This window comes from Hyposmocoma kahamanoa, unplaced genomic scaffold, assembly GCF_003589595.1.
Source record: "Hyposmocoma kahamanoa isolate Upper Pololo Valley unplaced genomic scaffold, ASM358959v1 168, whole genome shotgun sequence".
In the NCBI taxonomy this organism is placed as follows: Eukaryota; Metazoa; Arthropoda; class Insecta; order Lepidoptera; family Cosmopterigidae; genus Hyposmocoma; species Hyposmocoma kahamanoa.
The window spans coordinates 637705-655108 of record NW_020653608.1 but is presented as its reverse complement, the minus strand read 5'-3'; the positions used below and the strand labels follow the sequence as shown (position 1 = coordinate 655108).

Sequence of the window (17404 nt, the reverse complement as noted above, 5' to 3'; positions counted from 1 at the left end):
CAAGTTGTGTCTGCACGATGCGTGAATGCACCTGTTTCATTTTGAACGAAATGAGTCCAGAACTATAACCAACACAGTTTCAAGTGTCTAGTGTTTCGGATACAGCGTTATTGCGCTCAAAAGTTATCTTTGCACAATATAAAAGAAAGTTTTTAAATGTTAATACATATTGTTATGCGAACGCTACTCGCTAGTCACGCGCTAGTACGTGAACAAAAATAGGTGTAAATGCATTAGGCGTGTTTAATCAAGTTGATGTGATTTTCACTTCGAGCATTGAAGCGTTTGACGTAGTGTTGAAATTGAATTAGAGTATTATTTTGTTTGTTACTTCAGTGCGATATAGTTATTTTGAGTTTATTTTCTGGCACTTTCAGTCAGAGCGGCAACTTGTCGAAAATTCTAACGCGAATCTGTTATCTTTAATTCTGTTAATAGAATCCTAATAATTACATATGTTTATTATATTTTTCATTTATTCACTAACTAGAATAACATTGAATATTTAAAATGTATATATGTATATAAGTGTTATACTTAATATGTTATATTTTGGACAGGTACTTTTAAAATAAGGTAACCAATGTATTTAAAATGGCGTGTCTCAAGTTTATCTTTACCTGTTAATAATTAGGTATATTCACTACGTAATGTTTATCGGCAATACAAATTGAAAATTCGAGAACCCTTGACTACTAGGTCACAAAGTTATGGCTTCTCATTATATTGATATAATAAGTCTGTATTATATATTACACTGTACTAAATAAATTAAGGAAACAATAACTGAATGAGTCTCAGACATAAGTGTTTTTCATCTTCGTTTCGTCTTTAGAAAAATGAAAGAAACCCTTCTCTTTATCCCGTTTAAATGATGATAAACAGCCGTACACAGCAAAAATGCTATGATGTTATTTAATAACGTACAAGTTTCGTAATGAATAAATGAAAACTATATTCAAATATCAAAGCCGCCTTAGCGCGAAAACGGCTCGGCGACAGCCTTTTTGTAGTTCAGTCAATGTGATCGTCAATGTGCGGGGCATGGTGCGGTATCTGAAGCTAGGGAGGGGCGGAGAGTGTCCATTCTTGTTATTTTTTTGTTCTCTGGCCATAGCATCTAGATATTGTGTTTATATATATGTTTTATAACTGCGCAAAATGAGTTAATGTTTTTTGTTTTACTTTTCTATCGAGTGAAGGAGCACTAATTCCTATTATAAGTTTTTACTTAACTCAGGAGTTAGCAGGTTAATCTGCTTAATTGGGTATAGTAAAAAAGTTCTCATTCTGCGCAAAATGAATTTGGTGTAACTTCTTTTGTGAAATATGATTTGTAGTTGCTATTAACACGTTGCTCAGTACTATAAGGAGCTATGGCCAGCAGAGGGCTATTTATATTGGGTCTGTAGTGAAGTCTCTAAATCTTTTCGGTAGACAGGGCAGGGATTTCAATTAGACAGCTTTATGGGAACATTACTCGGGCCCTTTGGAATTTGTTCAATCGCTTTCTCGGTCGGAGCACAGCTGGATATCGGGTACTAATAAAAATACCAATTTACAGTTCGTTTTCAAAGGAGACTTAAAAGAATATATATTTTTTAATTTATTTACCCGAACGCTCTTTCTTATTAAAGTTAATAGTCTTCTTTTATGATGAATATTAGTAACAGCTTGCGGCAATCACGTACATGATATGAAAATGTCGTGGCTATACATACTTCTACCACCAGGCAGTAATGTGAGCTTTACTGCATTTCAGTTTTGAAGGGTATAAGTAAAATTATTATAGGCACATGAGACTTATTATCGTATTAATGTACTCGGAGTGATGGGCGCAGCTGCAGTGCTCTCGGATTTGCAACAACTGTCATATCGCTCTGTTAATACAATAGTGTATTGTATTGAGTTTTTTTGAGAGTTGTATTGTAGTGTATTGAGATATCAAAAAGTGTATTTTCTCCGAATCGACGAAAAACGAATTACTCGCTTCCCGTGAAAGATCTGTGTAAATTTATGTATAGGTTATTTCCTACTTGCCAAATATATTTATTTAAAAATAAAAGAGAATAAATAATTTCATGTTTTTGAATACATTTTGGACTATTTGTTCAGAACTAGCTCACATAAAGCGTGTCTCATTTTGAGTTAAGTAGACGTATTTTAGTTGTTTTTACAATATTCTAACGACAGTTTTATCGACGTGTAGAGAATCAAATTTTACGTTTAACTATGGTATAATCTTCAATTTAACGTATTTCCAGTTATAACACTATTGTAATCGCAGTGCGATTGTAATTAGCGCGCTTGCGCATTGCGTATTCGTTTCGAGAAATGAGACTGTCCGAAATGTCACTGGGATCATTTTATCTCTAAGTGTTTTTTCTTTTTTTTTTAGAAAAAAAATTGCGCATTTGGCCTCCATCTCACCTGATGGAAAGTGACGATGAGGTCGACGATGTAGCATGCACACCTAAATAATGCCTATTCATCTCGCCTTGAAAAGGCCCAAGTTATAGCGATACGGGAAATAAGTCCCCAGGAATTCCACTCTCTAGCCGCTCGTCATATAAATGTGGAAGCGACACGCTTCGTGCGAACCTTGGGAATATCCACAAGATAGGGGTGAAACCCCAGCCTACGTCTAGCCCCCCGATGATGGAAAGGGGAAGGCGGAATTAAATTATGCAATTCCATCGCACACTCTCCGTGATATATCCTGTAGAAAACCGATAAGCAGGCAATTTTACAGCGATGATCAAGGCTCTGCTTCGCATCTACTAATTCCGTGTCACCTATAAGCCTCTTGCCACGCTTATCGATTCAATCCAAAGTACTAGCTATATTCATATTTTGAACACTTACGAATCGGAAGCAGTGCGTCAAAAGCCACACGATGCGTTCCGTCGGCATTGCGACACTGGAGCAGTGAAGCTGCGTTGTACTATATATAATTTAGAACTAGATGTCACGTGTTCGTTCAAACGGCGCGCGGCAACGGAACGCGTGCGCACTGGACAAGGAGCAGGGACATCAAGTGGGGAGTGCTCTTGCGGTAAGCGGTGTTACGTTACGACGACGCAACGCACTGGCGGCGCCCGTGTGGCATCACTCTAAGCGTGTCCCTTACACTCTGTTTAGTTACTTGATATCATAAAAGAAGGTTTTATCAAGTTAAGCCACAATGGTGAGACAAGGCAGTAATCCTCTCTTTACAAGAACTCCGTGCACAATGATGTTAACGGCTTGGTACAGGATATAAATCTTATTGCCTGAAGAAAATAAAGCTATGAAAAACTTGCAAACTCGTTTTAGTAACTTTTAAACGAAATTCCTAAAGTAACTTATTCGAAATACTGACAAAAATAATACAAGTCTACAACAATTTTGTCATACAGTTTTTAAGACTTTCGTGGTTATTCACTAAATGATTATTACTAGTAGTAAATTTTTTTATCACGGTATTGTATCTTTTTATTTTCCCGATATTTGACTCACCAGTGAACCCGTGACCATGGAACGTGTAATCTTTGTGAAATATCGGAGTTATCGAACATAAAAAAACACACCGCGGTCACCTGTAATTACTGTTAATAGTTTAGTCATGTCTGGCAATACTCAACAACACGACGAACAAGTCGTGCGCCTGTTGATAACCGACACGCCTGTCCAGAACAGTTGCAACGCCACTCAGAGCTTTAAGAGTCGATGCTACCTCAGCTCGAATCCAAATTGAGATTGACTGTCTCCGTGGCCGAGCGGTTACGTTGCCTGACTGCCACGCAGAGGTCCCAGGTTCGATTCCCGGGCCGGGAGAAATATTTATATGGCCTACATTTATTTCTCTCGTGAGTTTGGGTGAAATTTGTGGTTGTCTATGTGTGTGTCCATGGCACCCGCGACACAGGGTTTCTCTAGTTGAATGTGTGCGTTATTATTATTACTTTTATTATTAAATTTTTCATGTACTGAATCGATTCTATTGCGCGGGTCCAGCGGCAGGGACAGTGGGATTTATTTTAGAATTTATTTTTTTATAAACGAAAATAAAGCAGTTTGAAAAATGTATATCGTATACTACACGTGTTCTATTTATTAAGTTGATTTAAAAAAAATGGGTAAGTATATGTAAAATACCCATTGAATACAGCGGTTTTCTTGTAAAATTACGAGGTAAGTTTGTGTTTTTTTCCTTTCGTGAAAATTGTAATCTGTAGATGCTCAATTTTATTATATATTTTTTTCAAAGTGATTAATTCAACACTCACTGTTTTGCAGAATGAACCAAAGCTATGTGAGGTGGTACCGACTCTTAAACCATTGCGCTCGTCACCCTGAGACATCAGTTGACAAGTACCACGTGTCTGTAAATTCACCAGCACCCGTATCTTCAAAATCGGAACGCAGTCGCTAATGCTCACATTACTGCTCGGCGGTAGAAACAGGCAAGGAGCTATTATTTTTATATAAAAAAAATACTTTTCCAATTTAATCACTTTATTATTCAGTGTGCGATTTGTCAAATCGCACACTGAATAAGAGTCACTCTCACTCACTCGGCTAGGGCCCATTGAAAACCAGCGTCACAACCTAGCCTTGGTTGTGACTTTAGCTGAATGGGATCCTTTTGTACACGCCACAGCCGCACACATGTCAGTATAGTATTATGCAACTTGTTGTTGAAATGTTTTTACGCTGTTCTTTGTGTTATTTCTGTCTTAGTTATAAGTATTAGTCTTTGTTTTTGTGTTTTTTTTTTATAATGTGGCGTTACAATAAATGGTTTCTATTTCTATTTCTATTCTATAAATCAACAAAAAATATAAGTTTTATTATGTAATATTGAAATATAAGGAAAGTGCCTTCAATAAACTAAATATTCTAGAAGGATGATTCTCGAAATATGGAGTGCTTTTAAAGGGGCCCTAAATCTGTTGGCATAAAGCGTCGTTTACGCAGAGGTTTATACTCAAAAAATCAAATAAATCCGCATCTGGTGCAGGGTGTCGGCGTTAAATGAATAAGGTAATTTAGAAAGGGTCGAGTCCACGATATATTTATATTTGTTTGCTGGAAGTGGTATGAGTGTATTTATTCCTATTGGGTTTGTTGTCGCCTTTGTCGAAGTAGAAGATTTCTTTTAAAATTATAATAATAATAACGCATACACTCAACATAGCCCCGCACTAGGGAAACCCTGTGTCGCGGGTGCCATGGACACATACATACACAACCACAAATTAACACCCAAACTCACGAGAGAAATAAATGTAGGCCATGCAATATTTCTCCCGGCCCGGGAATCGAACCTGGGACCTCTGCGTGGCAGTCAGGCAACGTAGCCGCTCGGCCACGGAGACAGTCTCAATTTGGATTCGAGCTGAGGAAGCATCGACTCTTAAAGCTCTGAGTGGCGTTGCAACTGTTATGGACAGGCGTGTTGGTTATCAACAGGCGCACGACTTGCATGGTAATCGTTCGGCCACGGAGGCAGTCTACATTTGTAAAATTTACATTTACTTGTTCTTTTGAACTAGACACTCTTAACTACCCATGATGTTTTTTTAGCAGCAGTAAAGCTCCTTGTGAAAGAGTTCGTCCAGGAAAATACTGCTTCTTTACCTGTTGCTGCCGCCAAGCATTAATGTGAGCATTACTGTGTTTCGGTTTTGAAGGCTAATGGTACTGGTGAAGTTACAAGTACATGCTACTTGATTGGGATTGTCCCGCAAATACGCGGGGCGCACTATAAGTTTCCGGAATGGCTAAGAAAAGAATACTATAAATGGTCAGAAATGAATTTATTGTTTCTCAAAATATTCTCCGTTGGCGTTAATGCACTTTTTCATACGAATGAACCAATTGTGAAAACATTTATGCCACTTCTCGGCGACAATCTCTGAAACTTTTTGTCATCCTCTTCGACACCCTCTTCAGGGGACGAAAATCGTTGACCGCGTAACTGGTTCTTTATTTTTGGAAATAATTAAAAGTCACAAGGATGGCTCATAAGGTCAACGTTGTTCCCCTTCAAAAATTCATTTGTCTGTCTGGCCGTGTGAGAACTGGCATTATCGTGGTGCAAGATGATACGGCGTTTACAGTTATTTTTACGGAGTTTGTCTATAACTTCCGGCAAACAAATGGTCGTGTACCAATCACTATTCACGATACAACGATTCTCCAAAGCAACAGTAGCCACGTGTCCAGTTTTATTAAAAAAAGAAGTAATCATCCGCTTAGAGGCACTTTGCACGCGCTCCACTTTGGTTGGTTTCGGCTTATCTCGAAAGACCCATACGCTCGATTGCTGCTTAGTTTTGGGATCGTAACTATAAATCCTTGTTTCGTCACCTGTTACTATGTCCTACACCAAATTTAACGCCCCTTTGTAGATCTGGTAAGCATGGCTTTGCACCAAGTGACGCAATCCTTTTTTGAGCCCCAGTCAAATTGTGTGGGGTCTAGAGCACAGCTTTTTCACACCCAAATGTGTAGTATTGATTGTATTTGACTCATGCCTATGCCTAAAGATGCTCGAATGTCATGGTATGTCACATGCCTGTCTGTTTTGATCATACGGCGCACAACATCGATGTTTTTGTTGTTCACAGCGATGGACATCACGAAATTCGTCACTGAGATTCACACAACCGCGTTTGAATTCTGCAAACCAGCTATAAATAGTCGTCTTGCATGGTGCTTTACATTTAAAGTCGTAGAAAATCATACTACGAAAATTTTTACGAGTTAAATCCATGGTGATGTAGACAACCAATTTCTAAAATGACGCCACAAAGTAATGACAAGTGACAGTCAGATGAAACAAACTGTATTCTACAGCCAAAGAGTTTCATTTTCGAATGTTGTAATTACTTTTTAAATGTTGTTTATGTAAGTGGCGAGTTCCGGAAACTTATAGTGTGCCCTGTGTAATTATCTTTTTTTTTGTTTTTGTGATTATTTTTAATATCAAGTGATGGCACGAACAAGTCGTGCGCCCATGGTAAACTACACGCCTGTCACTCAGAGCTTTAAATCGCAAAGATCTGAGGGACACTGCCACTGCGCCTGTCACCTTGAGACACCTAAGTTAACAAGTCCCATGTGCCTGTAATTTCACCACTTCGTACTTTTAGAGCATGAGAAGTAAAAATTATTTTTAACACTCTCTTATAGCTCCATCTTCTATACAGAAGGATCGCCATGACATTGTACTCTGAAACTATAGCACCAATAATCCTATGAAAAATCACTATTTTTAGAAACCCCAGAACAAGGAAGAAAGAAAGCCAAAGCAATTGCAAATTTCATCCCGCTACGAGCGTTTCAATAATATTATTGTCAACAGAATTCCATAAATCGAATTCAATCCATTCCTTTGATACACAGGCTATAAAGGTATAAGAGGAATGTATTTTGAATCACCATGATCCGCCTTGCGGCATATAGAGTCTTCATACGATAATTTACAAACTATACTCACGCAATCCCATAAAATAACATTTCGTACCCACTTGATGTAATAAAACCACACGTGATTACGCGTAAAAAATGCTTATATCACGTGAAAATCATATAATAAAACGAACTACATGAAACCAATTATTATGTATAATGTGAAATTTTATCTTTTACATTTTAGCATAAAAAATATGTAGTTAAAATCTTTCTTCTTATGATGCCAAGTGACGGGACGTGTTAAGTGACACGTCTGTCCATAACAGCTAACTTTAAATCACAAATACATGGGGCGCACTATAACTTTCCGGAACTCGCCACTTACATAAACAACATTTAAAAAGTAATTACAACATTGGAAAATGAAACTCTTTGTCTGTAGAATACAGTTTGTTTCATCTGTCACTTGTTTTTACTTTGTGGAATCATTTTAGAAATTGGTTGTCTACATCACCATGGATTTAACTCGTAAAAATTTTCGAAGTATGATTTTCTACAACTTTAAATGTAATTCAACAGCTCAGCGGAGCTTCGCTCGGCTTCAAACTGCGTTTGACGATGAAGCACCATGCAAGACGACTATTTATAGCTGGTTTTCAGAATTCAAATGCGGTTGTGTGAATCTAAGTGACGAATTTCGTGATGGTCGCCCGTCCATTGCTGTGAACAACAAAAACATCGATGCTGTGCGCCGTATGATCAAAACAGATAGGCATGTGACATACCATGAGATTCGGGCATCTTTAGGTATAGGCATGAGTCAAATACAATCAATACTACACATTTGGGTGTGAAAAAGCTGTGCTCTCGGTAGTCCCCACACAGTTTGACTGAGCCTCAAAAAACGGATCGCGTCACTTGGTAACAGGTGACGAAACAAGGATTTATAGTTACGATCCCGAAACATGTGATTGGTACATGACCATTTGTTTGCCGGAAGTTATTGACAAACTCCGTAAAAATAACCGTAAACGCCGTATAATCTTGCACCACAATAATGCCAGTTCTCACACGTCCAGACAAACAAATGAATTTTTGAAGGTGAGCAACGTTGACCTTATGAGCCATCACGCGTAGTCCCGATCTGGCACCTTGTGACTTTTATTTATTTCCAAAAATTAAGACCCAGGTACGTGGTAAACGATTTTCATCACCTAAAGAAGCTGCCGAAGAGTATGAAAAATATGTTTCATGAATGTCACGGAGGAGTGGTATAAAATGTTTTCAAAATTGGTTCATTCGTATGAAAAAGTGCATTAGCGCTAACCGAGAATATTTTGAGAAACAATAAATTCATTTCTGACCATTTATAGTATTTTTTCCTTATTCATCCCGGAAACTTATAGTGCGCCTCACGTATAATTTAATAATATAATAATTAGTCAAAGTGTTTACTTAAGTTTATTTCAACTTATACAGTTTCACATAGATTGCTGCGCTGCAAAATTTCATTCAAAAAGACGCTCATGATTGCCAAAGACCGCGAATCGTGGCGTTTTGTTGCATTTGTTGTATCTGTCTGTATCTGGTTGGAAAAAAATACTGCGAAAATTTCAGAATTTTGGTTCGTGATTTTGTTCTAGAGCGTACCTAGTTTTTTCGCATAATCGAAGTGAAAAGTAAAGTTTTCACACCCTCGTCGGTGTAGTAGACATATCCTCGCTGTGTCTCGGGTGTCTAACCACCCGGGGTATATATTGGCTCGTTTTAGTCCCCCGATAAAAAATATTCTATTAAATCGTCCCTAGGTATAATAAAGACACTTCGCCAAAGTATTTTAATACATGTAAGTCATAAAAATAACTAAATAAAACAAACTATGTATATGTGATTAAGTACCACTATTCAAGCAAAAAAAAGGTAATATAGAAGTAATTCCTCTGTTGCACAGTTGGCAAATGGAACTTCCTTCCAGGGCACGTATTCCCTACATCTTATGACATGGGGTCCTTCAAACGAGGCGTGAAGAGGCATCTAGTCGGCCTGCAGGGTGAAGGTGGCTTGGGCAGTTATTGTATCAACATGCACTCGGTTCCTTCGCGTTTGGATTCCATTATCCATTTTACATCAGGTGGAATGGAGTCATCTCATCTGCCTGACACGTATAAAAAAAAACAATAACTTATTTTTTATCGAACAACACTGTGGAAGTGAAATTGGGTGTAGGTCCTTTAAAATTTGTTCCGTTTTAATCTTATTATTTAACGATCGCCAATAAGTGATAGTAACGAACGTCAAAAATCGAGCAAATCTGTAGGCATCTTTAGCAATCGTGAATAGTTTAAATTTAGAGCGTAGTCTTAATGAATGGCCGATCTAGTAACATTAAATTCTTGAAATTTATGCTACGGCACGGGTTTATTGAACTGACATCTGGCGTCGTTAACATGCCCAATATTCTTTGTCGATCACTGAAGGCTGTAAAAAAAATCAAAGTCATCTTGTGAAATTACAGGGAGTCAACTGAGTGGTGGTATAAGCTCTGAGCAAATACGACATATCGGCTCTTGCGTCACTAAGTATGATCTTAAAGCGATCGTTCTCTGCAAATCATGGCTACTAACGCTTTCAGACTATTTCAGTTCATTAATAGAATCTTTGTCCTGCAAAAACTTGCGGTTAAGGGCAATTTTGTAATCTGGGCTCGATAGTGTCTTTGAGTTTAAAGAAATTAACATTCTTACATTAGCGTCATCGTACATTAATGAAAAGTTGATTTGAGTTAAGCAAAATAAGATTCTTTTCACTAAAACTGGTTATAAACATAACACTAATATGATGAATAAACATAATCTGGCTGTTCTTAACAGTCCGTGGTATTTATTTGAGTCATACTCAGCCGTCCATCGAACTTTGTTAGTTAGATGCTGATGCTAAGACTTTGTTAAATTGATAAACTCCCTAGGTGTGCTGGTCACTTCGTCAAAAGCTTGTACGACACAAGGTCGAATGCCTTCGACAAGTCCAAATAATAACAGTAGACTGGTGTTAACTTAAGTCACAGAATTGCTGTTTTAGTGGATTGTCTTGACCTGAACCCGAAAATGCCTGGTGTAAATTCACGTATGTTTCAATTATGCGATCAAGCAGACCGTCCAAAACTTTTACTATTACGGTTGCCAGCGACATTGCTCTGCAATTATTGTTATCGGAGGTATCTTCCGTTCTTTTTTGAGTATCGGTATAACAATGGTTTTCATGAGCTCCCGAGGTAGATACTAATGCTTTATACATAAATTACAAAACAAAGACAATGCTCTGGGAAGATGTAGGTACACCAACTACAGCGGAACGTAACCCACGCTGAGCTCGTCGTGGACCGGCGACTTGCTCCTCGACTCTTTACTGGTAAAACGCTTATATTCACCACCTAACCCCTCGTCACCGGCCCCAAGGAATCGACTTTAAAATATTCTTTAAAAAGTTCAGAGATTGGGTTTAGCGCGTACTGATCTTCGACGCTCGCTGGCAAGCTGGCACCAGCGTCGAGCTTTTTAGTGTGTTTCCAAAATCCCTTCTTTCCAGACAGTAATTGTTTCCGGGGGATGTCGGACGGAGAACGGGAATATACACCCTGAGCCGCGTCTCTCCTTGAGCCGCCTTAACATGTTTGTTTTAGCTTACTACTTGTTATGTTTCCCATTACGCTTTTTAGAATCATAACTGGTTTTTGTGGCATCTTTTAAAGTTTTGACAGTATTTAGATACAATCTATCAATAACACTCCTGTGCTCTAACATTTTATCAGATTTTATCTGCACATTCAGCTCGAAAACCGATATCTCTTAACCTGCAATTACATTCATCACTGTACTTAAGTATCTGCTGATCGTCTCTCTCACCCCACCGTACTTTATCGGTAACATTCTTATTATACAGTGTTTTTGAGATCACGTTACCCAGCTCAAACCAAAACTTTAATGGAGGACCAAAATACATTGTAAGGAATCACTATATCAATTTCAACCTTTTTATTAACTAAAATTATAAAATTAAGAATTATTTAGCGGTTCTTAGATTTTCACGATTCTTATACATAGGAATGTTACGACTGTCTTATGACCATGGGTCTAATATAGTGCCCGAAATGTTGGAAAAAACAAATATACCTACGCGATTTAGAACCAAAAAATAGTGTCATTTCAAACATATTTATGTAAGTTTTTTTTGTCATTTCTATAGTGGGCACGTTAGAAGCAAAGTGCGTTTAATTCTTCAAACTCCAGATTACATTAAGAAACTCGCGCTGAGACATAAGTTGTCTCAGGTATACTCTGTGGAGAGAACGTTGATGTTCTCGTTCAGTATTAACCGACAGCATACATCGAAACTTATAATGGCCCAAGCCTAGTGGTCCCATGTGCCTGAAATTTAACCAGCTGTAAAGTACAAGATGTAAAATGATAAACCAAAAATACGTTGCCGTAAAAATTTGCCTAACGTCAGTTTGGCGAGCGGGTTACATGTTGGGACATAATTTTCTCAAGATTCCCGTACAGCGAAGATGGTTGATAGGGCCTTAAGGTTTGTCCTAATAAATCATCTGTACTAGCTGTAAAATTTAATTTAACTGAATAGAGTAATTACATATTAGGTTATACAGGAAGGAGATGATTACATCCATTATTACGTATAACTTTTAGTTTGGGAAACTCTTTGATATTGCGAAAATCCAGCTGTTAATGGGTAAGAACATTTATTATGGAACAGCTGATAGTCTGTATAATCTATCTAATCAAGTGGCTTTAAAAAGTTTTCTTGTTTAACCCTCCATTATTTAACGAAGGGATGCCATTTATATAAGGGCGGTGGTAGCTTAGGGGGCGAGTGGTGGCTTCTCAAATGAGACGTATACTGTTCGAACCCTTGGGACTTGACAACTTATGTCTCAAGGTGACGGGCGCGGTGGCAGTGCCCCTCAGATCTTTGCTTTGCTTTCTTTATTAACTAAAATTATAGAATATTTCCAAATTTTCAAATTTGAATGGGTCTAATACTGAGGTAGCGTCTTTCCAACAGAAAATAATCATCAAAATCGCTTCACAAATGCCGTATATAGAGTTATCGCGTAACATACGTTAAAAAAAATACAGTCGAATTTAGAACTTCCGCCTTTTTTGAAGTGGTTAAAAAGATTGTGAGAATGCTTTATAAACGAACGCGCATCAACAAGAAATACTTGTGGTGCTTTCTCTGCAAATTCGCCACGTGACATTTGATATTTTAGTGTAATTTGTGCTTTCGAATGTTTGTATGTAAAAAGTGAATAAACCAGTTAAAACAATCCTCGGATGTTAATATTCAATCGCCAACTGAACGAATTAATAATAAAAGGTGTCCCCGGCAACGAATTTCTGGGGTTTTCCTGCATATATTTTTTACACATAAATATTGCGGTAAAAAAGGATGGATGGATGTTAGTGGAATTACGACATAAATTTATACAGCGAACGTGGAGGGAAACGGGAATAATCGATCTTGGCGTATCTCAACTAGATTGGGGATTACCTTAAAAATGGCCAGGTCAAAAGTACCATGAATAAATGGACGTGAACGAAATTAATGATGCTAGTGGAAGAGAAAGAAATATGTGAGGAGTGTAGCGGTTGGAGGACCGCACCGTACTGGGACATTGACGCTTCCCAGTCTGCACTTAATCATTTGTACCAGTTCTTTTTAGAAATAGAGATCTTAGTGTCAATGCCACTAAGATCTTTGTAAAGTTTTGAGTGGCACTGCAACTGTTGTGGACAGGCGTGTGGGTCTTTTAACATCAGGCGCACGACTTGTTCGTACCGTCACTGGGTGTTAAGAAAAGAAAAAAAGTTCGTACAGCGATACGGGCGCGGCCTCCCCGCGGCGATCTTCACCGGCTAGAGAAGGACCATTCGTCCAGCAAGGAGCCGTCACGTATTTAACCACCTGAACTTAACTGAATTGTTTAATTTTTTAAATACTTTTGTTACTACTATTTTTCTATAGTAATAATACAATTTAACAAAGAAAAGACATTTATTTGCTTAGTAGAAACGACGATATTCTACTGTAATATAGACCAACAACGAATATTTATTCAAAAAGCACTATATCTACTTTTTAACGGTAAGGATAAGATTTTAGGAATAAAACTAAAGACACATGGGACTTATCTACTTTGTAGCTCTTAGATTTTTGCGATTTAAAACCCAGTGAACCTGCAACTATAATTACTAGACGTAAAGCTCATTACCTGGCGTAAAATTATACTTAGTAAGGCTCGTCATTTAGCAACAACTACGTCACGCGTATTCTAATGAAGTTCAATGAACTTCAACTCCAATTAGGCAAGAAGAAAAATCAAAGACATTTCCATTCATAATTAAATTTACAAAGGGGCGTCAAGTTGAAGGTCGAGTTAATAAACCGTGGAGCACAATATTGGTAGGTACTCAAAAAAAATTTAATTAAGATCGAGAATTATTCATGGACAAGACCTTTCCACCTCACCGGCTTCAAAGGTCATAAAATTTTAAACAACACGAGTGATTTGGTTTTTTTTTGTTCAATAATGTTATAATAGAGCTGTGGTAGCCCGTCGTGGCATGATCTTATCTATAGTTTGCCTTTTTTGAAGACGGACTAAAATGTCATTTATTTGTCCTATGGCCGAACGGTTACCATGCAGACTGCCACGCAGAGGTCCCAGGTTCGGTTCCCGGGCCAGGAGAAATATTTTTATGGCCTACATTTTTTTCTCTCGTGAATTTGGGTGTAATTTGTGGTTCGTCCTGTTACTTGGTACCGTAAAAAAATCTTGCTTGCACACTAATTGGATGCAACGTGACAATGGCTTAAGCTTTATTCTTAGAGGGTCCCCGAGCCGAACAGTCGGACGTAGTGAAACCCGTAACTGTAGACGATGATTACAGTTTTACTTCATTTCATATAATCAAATAATATTTTAAAAAATGTATAGTGTTTTAATAAAAATATAAATTAATTATATTAACATAAACTTCAACGCTTTACTAATAATATGCGAATAGTTTAAGTCAAAACTTTGCTTGTCTCGCGGTTATTTTTGAAGTTTGTTAAAGTAATTTTACTCACTAGGCAACATAGTTTCTAATTTAGTTTAAAGTTTCTTAATTTTGTCTAACGTAAGTGTCGTCGTCTTTACCCAGTGTACATTTCGCAACTAAAGCTATTAAGTACGTCACAATTTACTTACTGCGACTGGAAATTGGATATTATTTCTTCCCTTCAAATTATTCCTACCGGGAATCGAACCTGGGTTCTCTTCATCCAGCGCCCATAGCCTTTGTTCGGTATAGGAAAAAATCTGGATTCGACAGATTCGTGATTCGACCCATGCGCTATTCGAGAGACTCATGTATTGGGCAGATTCTTGGATTCAACCTTGGATAAAACCAATGGAAGTGTCTTAAGCCTCGATTACTATCGGAACCGATGTCGCTAAAACGCAGATAAACAAAATAATAAACACTATGAAATCTTAGCAGTGATTGGTCATAGTTTACCTAATCTAAAAAGATGTTACAATTCTGGATTGTTAATATAATTTAAACTTTACCCAGTCGCTATATCGTTGAAAGATCAATACTTCATAGCCAGTTATGATGTTTCGATTTTGATTCGAAATTTCATACAATATGCTGCCATCTTGCGGCCAGTACCTGAACTACGACGAACAATTAACGTCTTAACGAATAAATAATCAGAAAATTGAAATAAAGTCTTATACCGATATACCGATGACTTGAAATACTACTACGGGTAATATGTTTGGGGCAGCTATCCAAAACAGCACAATAAGACATTTTTCTGCGACTTTAGAGAATTTGCACGAAAGAATGACACAACCATACCATGCAAAGCGAAAATGGCGAACTGAGCTCAGGTAGCTCTTTCGAGGCCTGCAGTTTAACGCGCGTTAACTGACCACTTTTACTGCATGTATTTTTTTGTGGATTCGACAGATAAGCTATACGGCAGAAGAACTACCAGTTAATAATAATAATAATAATAACGCATACACTCAAAATAGCCCCGCACTAGGGAAACCCTGTGTCGCGGGTGCTATGAACACACACATAGATAACCACAAATTACACCCAAACTCATGAGAGAAATAAATGTAGGCCATATAAATATTTCTCCCGGCCCGGGAATCGAACCTGGGACCTCTGCGTGGCATGGTAACCGTTCGGCCACAGAGGCAGTCAGTTGTGTGATAAGCGCGTATGCGAACTACATCCGATTCGTATCAGACCCTGTCCTCTCGTTCTCGCTCCGAGATCCGTCCGTAATAATTGCTGTCAAATAAATAATACTCGACCAAATTAATTTCATCGAGTGTTACTTATATAACAGTAATCGTTTCGGGCGGCTGTTGAGCGAGAGTAGACCCCCAGTTCCGAATCCGAGAAATGACGGTCCGAAATATCACAGGTATTATTTTATCTGCACATTTGTGTAGTCTCGGATTCGAAACTAATTCCAACCGGATGCAGTGCACAAACGCGGGAAATGTAAAGAACATAATAAGGGTGCTCGCGTATTGCACAACACTGGTCGTTTCAACGCGCATTTCATTGTTAAGCGAATGTGCGCGTCCGTACTCGGTTGCGCGCATATACAAGCCGCGCTGTTATTGGGTACGGAATTGCCTTACTACTGTAATAAATTAAATATCCATAAGTAGTCATTCAAACGTTATTTATTCACTTTTACTTTTATCTCTAAGATCACAAACATTCTTTGGTCTTTACCATAGAACACTATGTCTTGACTCAATTTGTCGATAAACTGGAACAAAATGCCGCCCGCGCTACTTAATATCTTTTTATATTCTACGTTATAGATGGCTCCTCAATCGCCATGCGCGCGAAATATCTTTCCCGTTTCTCAGCTTCAGCTACAATCTTTTACGACAATTTAAACCAATCATTTCAAGATCAATCAAACACCACAATTACAATTGCGAATTAACATGACAGTAAAATGTTCTCTAATGAAACTTAACAATAAAATGGTACGCAATCGTGTATATGCAATACGCAATGGTGTATATTCGCGGAGGCGCACAAGGATGGGTTTGCAGCCATCATACCCAAGAGGTGCGCCTCGATGCTGCGCCGCCCGCCTGCGCGACAGCTCCAGCCGCATCTTGAGCGCGTTGTCCGCACCCTGGAACTCGCCGATGCTCGCTTATTAGATGCGACTACATGCGGTCGCATACAAAATGAATGTTATTTTGTTTTTGTGTTGCTGTCCTTATGTATTGTGTAAATAACTAACCCTTAGGCCTAAGCATTTTGTAATTTACTAACAATTTATGGACCAATTAAGAAATAAATTATTTTTTTCGCGAACCGAAGTAACTACGGTATTACTTGTGATAACACTTGCCCATTGCGTCCGTTCCGAATCCGAACGGCGGTGGCGGCTGGGAGGAGGGATTAAAGAAACAGCAGGTCTAATCAATCATTCAAAAGTGGACACAACCATTCAGCACTAATTACAAATAAATTTCTTGCTGTCTTGTTAAGTTCATCGTGATTATTATAAAAATGTTCTTCTGAGAAGTCGCTTCACTAGAAGGTATATTCAAAACTTTTTATTTCTCCTACGTCTTTGTATGTACTAACAATGCCAAAAGTCTCCGTCTCAACTGCCTCCATGGCCGAACGGCTACCATGCCCGACTGCCACGCAGAGGTCCCAGGTTCGATTCCCGGGCTGGGAGAAATATTTGTATGGCCTACATTTATTTGTCTAAGGAGTTTGGGTGTAATTTGTACTTGTCTATGTGTGTGTCCATGGCACCCGCGATACAGGGTTTCCCTAGTGCGGGGCTATGTTGAGTGTGTGCGTTATTTATTTATTATTTAAAGTTGAAGACGATTGAAAGAATAAAATAATGTTTAGGTACGGAATATATT

At 38.2% G+C, this 17404-nt stretch overlaps 1 protein-coding gene across 1 annotated transcript in view; it reads left to right on the top strand.

Moving 5' to 3' along the window:
- Window positions 1–16634, top strand: part of LOC113225593 (interference hedgehog-like) — a 170077-nt gene extending 153443 nt beyond the window's left edge. The window contains exon 15 of the mRNA XM_026457929.1: window positions 16543–16634. Within this exon, the coding sequence (XP_026313714.1) occupies window positions 16543–16634 (92 nt within the window). The remainder of the gene's footprint in view (window positions 1–16542) is intronic.
- The last annotated feature ends 770 nt before the right edge of the window (window positions 16635–17404 follow it).